The 9,499-nt window shown below is 35.6% G+C and overlaps 1 protein-coding gene across 1 annotated transcript; it reads left to right on the forward strand.

The window, feature by feature from the left end:
• The first annotated feature begins 865 nt into the window (after positions 1-865).
• On the forward strand, positions 866-1,510 carry LOC131057305 (putative RING-H2 finger protein ATL62). Its single transcript, XM_057991456.1, has one exon. The coding sequence runs from the start codon at positions 866-868 to the stop codon at positions 1,508-1,510; it is 645 nt and encodes a 214-aa protein (XP_057847439.1).
• Positions 1,511-9,499: the final 7,989 nt, after the last annotated feature.

Genomic DNA, 9,499 nt, shown 5'->3' on the forward strand with positions numbered 1-9,499 from the left:
TTTATTTTCAAAAAATGATATATATAAATAATTTGTCAACAAAATGACTATTTAAAATTAAAAAATAATGAAGGTCTCTTGGACTGGTTCCATTGGTGAGAGGGCTTTCAGTGGAAGACACAATTTCCAGTTTTCTCCAAGTCCATGTGATACCAGAAGGCATAGCATTTCAGTGTCACTAACAGAAGAGATTAGATGATTCCTGAGACTCAAAGGATAAATTAAAAAAATTGAAATTATAAAATAGTTTCGAAACCCTCATAAAAATTTAGCTATGCAAGGAAACTTATTGACATAATAAAGCATCCAGGCCAAAGTCTAGATAAACACGCTATTATTCTATTCACATGAATAGTTCACCCCATAAACACACTACTTAACAGTAGAAGCTGAATTAACCGGCCTGGGCATTTTTTCATTTTCAATGCGGACAAGCTGAAGGCATCAAAGTTGTGAAGCCGTTTCAAGCATTACAACGGTATTTAAATAAATATTTTAGTTCTGAGAGAGACAGAAACCATTTTTTAATTGCCCTCTGGATGGAGAGTTCCTTTCAACAATTCAGTACATGTTAAGAAGAATAATAGGTAAACCACATTTTGTTTCATTACCAATGGAGAGATACCATACCCTTACATCACAAAGATTCACACGATATGAAATGGAATATCATATGAAAATGCCTCCCAATGGCTGTGTTCTTCCCCTGTGGCCCCTACGACCTTGGCAGCCACTCGACATAATCTTCTTCATCTGAAACATTTCCAACACTTCCATTTCAAAAGAAAACAGAAAGTAGTAAAGCCCATTCGAACGTTAAGATCTACAAAACGTATTTTTGTAGAGTTCCTGGTTTGCTATAGCAATGGCTGCTTCAGTTACTTCCCAGATTCAATCTGCGCTAGGCCATGTATCAGTGTTATTAATCATAGCCCCTTTGTTCGCTCTTGCAATTATAATAAAAGCTATCTGTAACGATTGTTGCTACGCTCGATCAAGGCGTAATGGATTTGATCACCCAGACAATGATTTCCCAACTATGGAAAACAGGGGTTTGGATAAAGAGTCTCTGGATGGTCTGCCTATAGCTGAATATAAATCACAGAGTATGAGCGAAGATCTCGAATGTGTAGTGTGTCTCTCTAACTTTGAAGAGAATGAAAAAATTAGGGTTTTGAACAGTTGTAATCACAGCTTTCATGTAGAGTGCATAAATATGTGGTTGCAATCCCACACTAGTTGTCCAATTTGCAGACAAAGGGTGTCATCGAATGGATCTCCCACCATAATGAGTTCAAGCAGAGGGAGAGAAGACACATCCTCAACTATTGATGGTACAAGTGTGAGTGTTGTTCGTCTGCATCTGGTGAGAGGGCAGAGAAGCTCTAGAGCAGTGCAGCAGTCAAATCGAGTAAATGTGTTAATGTTAATGAACGAGGCTTTGAGTCATCAAGGAATGTATGCTGGAAGACAAGCGCTACACACTGCTATTAACATTGGACCTTATTAGTCTAAATTTAGCTTTGCTGCTTCATATAGGCAGTGGTCCTACCACTTCACTCCATGATATTCCCCCAATGTCTTCCTCAGTTTACATTGTACAGAGACTGGAAAGCATTTTTCTTTTTCAGAGATTTGTACTACATTTGTATTTCCAGCAGCCAAGGAGCTGCACATATGAAAAGAGGAATAATGATAAGTTTTCGATGATCGCGACCGACATGCTTCTGTTAATGTCGGATCGTTCTAGGCGAATTTCACCTTATAAAACTGTAAATTCTAACTCTTTTTACTATAGACAGTAAACATGCTACACACACCAGAGATTTAGAGATAGATTGACTTCCCAATAACACCTTAAGAATTAATTTTGGTAAGGAAGATTGGCATCATGGGTTGCTGAAATAGTTTTTGGGGTCTATAAGCCTATGCTAACGATGTTTAAGGATTTATAATAGATTGTTTGGAAAATAATTTGTAGACTCTTGTTTATGGTCTCTCCAAAATTCATATCGACTATATTAAAAAAAATTTAATTAAATAAAATTATAATATTTAAGTGGGTTTTTATTATAGATAGTCAGAAATTAGAAAGTTTATAAAATAAAAAATAGCTCAAATTTTTAAAAATATTAAAGAATTTATTACATTAATAATGATGAAATTTGTATATTTGTTAAAGATATTAAAATTTTACAGTTCATAATATTAGATTTTTTGAAAGCTTATGAATTTGATTATGTGGATCATACTTCATAATCTATTAGATCAGAATGTGAAGAATGAGAAAAAGAAATACCTACACAATCAAATCCATTAACATAAAAAAAATACAAACAATCCAGTCTATATACTTCATTTTTTTCACCAAAGGGACGAAAATTTATTAAACAGAAAGAGAATTACAGAGCATGAAGGGCCAGCAGCCCAAAATAAACTAGAAAAGCATTACACTTCTGTATCTTTTGCAACTAACTACTGAAGGATGTGAGACAACTCCAAACATAATTGTCCCTTATCTACAATATTGAATACCTACAAACCTTCAAAAACCATTTTACCAAACAATCCATTACTCTATTCCACTTTAAATATTTATTACAATTCTTAATGAATTTTAGATTAATTTTTAAAAATAACATAATATAATTATATTAATAAATGATAAATTTGAATACGAAATTACTTTCCTTCATTAATGTTGAGATACATGTGTCTCAACCTTGCAATTTTTAGTAATTTGTTCCAAATGTAGTTGGGAGGTTTTCCATGTGTCGGTGCCTTGGAAAAAGGTATAAGAGTTGTTAAAAGATGCCTTGTCCATAGTATAATATAGGAGGGCCATTTTTAGAGATTATATGACACATTTCATGTTGGTTATGAGGGTCAAAAATAGGGGATAAGAGTTTGGACGTGAGTAACTACTTTTTAACCTGGTTTTCTTATCTTGGAAAAACAAATGTCAAGGGTGGGCAACACATGTCATGGAGGTTTTGCCCATGGTATTGCAAAACCACAAACGGTTTCCAAGTTGCAAAATTCCTCTATAATGAGGGCTTGGAGAGGAGTTTGTATCATGGAGTTGGTTTGCAAGGTTGGGTGCTAGAAGGATGCTAGTGAAGTCTCTACGAGCTTGAGTTAAGGTGATGCTCTTGTAAGAACTTGCATTGCAAGTGTATTGTAATCTCTTGTTGATTTGTTAATATGCTATGCAGATTTTAGAGTGTGGGGTTTTTCACCCGTATGGGTTTTCCCCACGATAATCACTGTGTTATGTGTTTATTATTTTATTTCTACTCTATGTGCTTCTTGTGATCTCTATGATATTTATGTTGAAATTTGCCTAATCATCCTCTCAAGATTAGCGTTTCCGCACACCTTTGCTTCCTTACAAGTGGTATCAAAGCCTGGCTAGTTTTGGTTCTATTTGTTGGGTACAGGGTTTTTTAAGCTAATCAAGGTTTGAGTGGGAGCTTGTGCAGAGTATTTCATTTTTGTATTGCAGGATCGTAAAGATGGCAAGTATATCAGGGAGGATTGATGTAGAGAAGTTTTCTGGCACAAACTTTGGAATGTGGAAGCTGAAGATGGAAGATCTATTGATTGATTGAGATCTATGGGATGCAGTCGATGAGAATAAATCGAGTCCCGCAGATCCGACTTTAGTTGCACAATATGATGTAATGGATAGAAAAGCTAAAGGTCTCATAAGATTGTGCCTTGCGGACTCAATTCTGATTAATGTCCATGAAGAATCTACTGCGAAGAAGCTTTGGAAGAAGCTAAGTGAGATCTACCAAGCAAAATCACTTGTGAATAAAATTTTCTTGAGGAAGAGGTTGCATTCCTTGAAAATGGAAGAAGGTGGACAAATTTCTGAGCATCTGGAAATTTTTAATATGTTGGTGACTCAGTTGACCTTAGTTGGGGTACCAATGGATGAAGAAGAAAGGTGCCAAATCCTGCTATGTTCGTTGCTAGACTCATGGGATAGGCTTGTGATGGCTATAGGGACCACTGCAGTCGTCTTGAAGATGGAGGATGTTGTTGGTTCTCTACTTTCTGAGGAGATGAGAAGGAAGGTTTCTTTGAATGCCAAAGAGGCTTTGAGTGTTCGTGGAAGACCAAAAGAAAGAGGCAAGAATGAAAAGTAGAATGGCCATTCTAAGTCCAAGAATAAGGGGAGATCAAAATCTCCTGGTAAGTCCAAGGTAATTTGCTGGAATTGTGGAAAGCCCAGACATTTTCAAAAGGACTATAAAGAAGAAAAGAAGAAAAAGAAGAAGAAGCAAGATTTTGATTTTGAGTCCGAGAAGGAAGATGGAGATGCTTTTATTGTAGCCTTGGCCACTCGTGCAAATGACAATGCATGGTTGATAGACTCAGGTGCATCTTTCCACATGACTCCTATTAGAAACTGGTTTAGTAAGTATGAAAAGTTTGATGGTGGTAAGGTGTATTTGGGTGATAACTCCTTTCTTGATATTGTTGGTCGTGGAAGTGTTCATGTTAAATTTTCTGATGGTAGAACTAGAAGATTTGATGGTGTCTTGCATATCCTAGGACTAGCAAGAAATTTTTTATCTGTTAGCAAACTAATAGATGTGGGTGTGCATGTACAGTTTTCTGAAGCAGGTGTGAAAATGGTGAGAGGTGCTATGGTAATAGCAAGAGGAAGCAGAATGGGTACATTGTAACAACTTGATGCATGCACAGTTGAGTGCAATAGCACTTCTGATAAGACTGTGATAAAGACTATGTTGGAAAAGGAGAGAGTGTCTCTTTTAGCAGATGGTCATGGTTTTTGGGTACCCAAAGGTGCTCTGTCTACCGAATCAAAGTTGCCTGTAGAGAAGACAATGTTGTGGCACCTGAGACTCGGCCACATAGGTGAGAAGGGTCTGCGAACTTTGAAAAATAAGAACATTGTTAATGGGTTGAATGATTGCAATCTTGAATTTGATTTTTGTGAGCATTGTATTTATGGAAAACAAAACAGCATTCAGTTTTACTCCGGTTCTTATAAGTCTTCAAGTGCTTTGGATCTAATCTATTCGGATGTATTTGGTCCAGTTGATGTTTCTTCTATTGGTAAATCAATTTATTATGTTTCTTTCATTGATGATTTTAGTAGAAGAACATGGGTTTATTTTCTTAAGAGTAAAGTTGAAGTTTTCAGTCGTTTCAAAGAATTTAAAGCAATGGTTGAGTTGCAGACTGGAAAGAATATAAAATGTTTAAAGACAGATAATGGCGGTGAATATTGCTCCAATAATTTTGACATATTTTGTAAAGATTGTGGTATTAAGAGACATAAAACAACTTCGTATTCTCCACAACAGAATGGAGTTGCAGAAACAATGAACAGGACCTTGATGGAGAAGGCTAGGAGTATGCTAAGTGGCGCTAGTCTAGAACAAAAGTTCTGGGCTGAAGCTGTAGCCACTGCCTACTACCTGATAAACAGGTCTCCTACATCAGCTCTTGTTGATAAAACCCCAATGGAAGCATGGTCGGGCCACAAGCCTTCACTTAGTCATCTGAGAGTTTTTGGTTGTGAGGCATATGCTCATGTGCCAAAGGAGAAGCGGACAAAATTGGATAACAAAGTTGTTAAATGTATATTCATTGGATATAGTTATAGTGTGAAAGGATACAAGCTTTGGGATCCCATTGCACAAAAGGTATTTTATTCTAGAAGTGTTATTTTTAGAGAGACTAAGTCTTCTTCTATTACAGTGCAGCCAGAACAAAAGGAAGAAAAGAAAGATGTGATTCAATTGCCTGCTACACCTGAAAAAGTTGAATCAAGGCCCTTAGAAAGACAAGAAGTTGATGAGAGCTCTACGAGTTCTGAATCATCAGAGGAAGAAGAATAACTTGAACCTGAACTTGTTCAAAGGTCTACTAGACAAAGAAAACCACCTGAAAGGTATGGATATTCTCCTGATGATTGGAGATGCATATTTGCTTTGAACGCTAATATTGATGAACCGAAATATGTAGAAGAGGCTCTTGGTATGAATGATTCAGAGTCTTGGAAAATTGCCATGGATGAAGAGATGGCAGCTCTTAAGAAGAATGACACATGGGATCTTGTACCATTGCCTAAAGGATGAAAGCCTATTGGTTGCAAATGGGTGTTCAAAAGGAAGATAGGTTCAGATGGAAGAATTGAGAAGTACAAAGCATGTTTGGTTGCAAAAGGTTACTCCCAAGTTGAGGGAGTAGATTATGGTGAGATTTTTTCTCCTGTAGCCAAAATGACATCCATTTGTTTCTTGCTTTCTATTGCAACAGCTTATGATCTAGAGGTCAAACAAATGGATGTAAAAACTGCTTTCCTTCATGGAGATTTGGAGGAAGAAATTTATATGACACAACCAGAGCACTATGTGGTAAAAGGTAAAAGTAATTTGGTCTGTAAGTTGAAGAAATCCTTATATGGTTTAAAACAAGTTTGATACATATGTATTGAGTTTGGGGTTTGTGTGGTCTAAATCTGACCACTGTATATATTTCAAATCTGATGGTGATCGTTTCCTGGTTATTTCCTTGTATGTTGATGACATGTTATTTATTGGGAAAGGAAAAGGTTTGATTGCAGAATTAAAATCTCAACTCTCGGCAAAATTTGATATGAAAGATCTTGGTGTAGCAAGACACATTCTGGGAATGGAGATTGTAAGAGATAGACAAAACAAAAAGCTTTGGCTAGGACAGAGTAAGTATGTTGGTACTATTCTGAGAAGATTTAATATGCAAAATTCTAGACCATTGAGTGTTCGTATTACAATGGGAACAAAGCTTTCTAGTTCACAGTGTCCTACATCTGCATTGGAGATGGAAGAGATGAGTTGAGTACCATACCAAAGTGTTGTTGGAAGTTTGATGTATGCTATGGTTTGTACAAGACCAGATATTGCCCAAGCAGTGGGAGTACTTTCCCGTTACATGTCTAATCCAGGAAGAGCACATTGGGATGCAGTAAAAAGAGTTTTTAGATACTTGCGGGGTACTGCAGAGTACTCTATATGTTTTCATGGAATAGGAAATGAACATTCCTTGGATATTAGAGGCTTTGTGGATTCAGACTGGGCTAGTGATGTTGATAAAAGAAGATCCACCAGTGCATATGTGTTTACATTATTTGGTGGTGCAATTAGCTAGATGAGCAAGCGACAGGCTGTGGTCACTTTGTCCACTATAGAGGCAGAGTATATGGCAGCTACTCATGCCTACAAAGAAGCCATTTGGTTTAAGAGATTGTGTTTAGATATAGAGTTTAAACAGGGTGCAGTGACAATTTATTATGATAGCCAGAGTGCAATCTGCCTAGCGAAGAACTCAACTTTTCATGCCAGGACCAAACACATTGATGTACAATATTATTTTGTGAGAGATATGGTTGAGGATGGCAGGGTGAAGCTGGAGAAGTTAGAAACTTTGGTGAATGTTGCTGATTCATTAACTAAGTCCATGAGCACAGAGAAGTTTAGATGGTGTTCAGAGTCTATGGGCCTCTTGGCCCCTGATTGTTGAGTCCATGATAATATGGATCCCCTAACTCTTGCAAGGTATTTGACAAGTGGGAGAATGTTGAGATACATGTGTCTCAACCTTGCAATTTTTAGTAATTTGTTCCAAATGTAGTTGGGAGGTTTCCCATGTGTCGGTGCCTTGGAAAAAGGTATAAGAGTTGTTAAAAGATGCCTTGTCCATAGTATAATATAAAAGGGCCATTTTTAGAGATTATATGACACATTTCATGTTGGTTATGAGGGTCAAAAATAAGGGATAAGAGTTTGGACGTGAGTAACTACTTTTTAACTTGGTTTTCTTATCTTGGAAAAACAAATGTCAAGGGTGGGCAACACATGTCATGGAGGTTTTGCCCATGGTATTGCAAAACCACAAATAGTTTCTAGGTTGTAAAATTCCTATATAATGAGGGCTTGGAGAGGATTTTGTATCATGGAGTTTGGTTTGCAAGGCTGGGTGCTAGAAGGATGCTAGTGAAGTCTCTATGAGCTTGAGTTGAGGTGATGCTCTTGTAAGAACTTGCATTGCAAGTGTATTGTAATCTCTTGTTGATTTGTTAATATACTATGCAGGTTTTAGAGTGTGGGGTTTTTCACCCGTATGGGTTTTCCCCACGATAATCACTGTGTTATGTGTTTATTGTTTTATTTCTACTCTCTGTACTTCTTGTGATCTCTGTGATAGTTATGTTGAAATTTGCATAATCATCCTCTCAAGATTAGCGTAGGAAGCATTTCCACACACCTTTGCTTCCTTACAGTTAATTTGCAATAAAGACACTATAACATTAATTTACCACATCCTATGATGGGGAATGGCTACCGTAGTGATTGAGAGCAACTGCCAACATTTACGAGGGGAATGTCCAAGCATGGTGATTCAACCAAAGCAATGCTAATTGTCTTGTCTTCAATATCCACAGGAAACTGAAGTGTAAGGAGTTCAACACCTGCCTGTGAAATAGTTTTTTATTTTTAATTTTTTTTTTTGGGTTGTTCAGTTCAGTTCCTTTCTGGAATTATAGGGGATGGTTTTTACGTTAACTTGTGGACATATATATTTATACATTCAATTAAATTTTTAGATTTCTTTAGGTCTAAATTTCACTCTTTTCAATATATGGTGACAGTTGTAAAGATACAGATGGCTTAAATGACACATTAAGTTTTGATTTCTAGACTTAAAAATGTTAAACACTCAGAATTGATTAATATTCTTTAAATTTAATATTTTATTTAATATGTATAATTTAAAGATTATTGTTAAAATATAAATCAGTCGTTGGTCCCTTACAAATTATGATCCAAGCTTCCAGTAGCCATCAATGGCAGTTAAAGCGCCAGAGCGTGGCAATCCACTGTCGAGCACGAAGTTATTTTACCAGAGTTCTGTTCTGGACTTTGCCTAGGGTTTGCATTCTTTGATAAAGATTTTCGCTGAACATTCTGACTTGTCGTGTCATTGCATCTCCCATTTACATTCTGCTACTATGGTGCTTAGCTATTACTTAACTATTTCCCCAACCACGCACAAAACAACGAAATCATGCAATTTAAAGAAACTATTTAATTATTTAGAAATTGAATTTAATTAAATAATTAAAATTATTTAAATTAAAGGATTAAAATAACACCAATAACTAGATAAATAAAATTTAATTAATATTTAGAAAGGGGTTAATGATTAAATGATTAGAGATAGAACTTGAAAATGAATTTATTTAAATAATAAAGATTATTTAAATTGAGGATTAAAAGTTACAATTAATTAAATAATAAATATTTAATTAACATTAAAAAATGGTTTAAATGAATAAATGATGATAGAATAGAAATTGAAATAATTAGTAAGATGATGAAGAAATATGAAATTAGAAGAATTAGATTAATTAACTTAATGAAATATTTAAATAATTATTTAACTAATTGGAGGAATAATTAGTATGTGATTAATGAGA

The sequence above is a fragment of the Cryptomeria japonica genome, chromosome 7 (genome assembly GCF_030272615.1).
Source record: "Cryptomeria japonica chromosome 7, Sugi_1.0, whole genome shotgun sequence".
NCBI lineage: Eukaryota > Viridiplantae > Streptophyta > Pinopsida > Cupressales > Cupressaceae > Cryptomeria > Cryptomeria japonica.

What these genes read in the sequence shown, in the direction of transcription:
- LOC131057305 (XM_057991456.1), top strand. Translation starts at nt 866, where the DNA reads ATGGCTGCTTCAGTTACTTCCCAGATTCAATCTGCGCTAGGCCATGTA.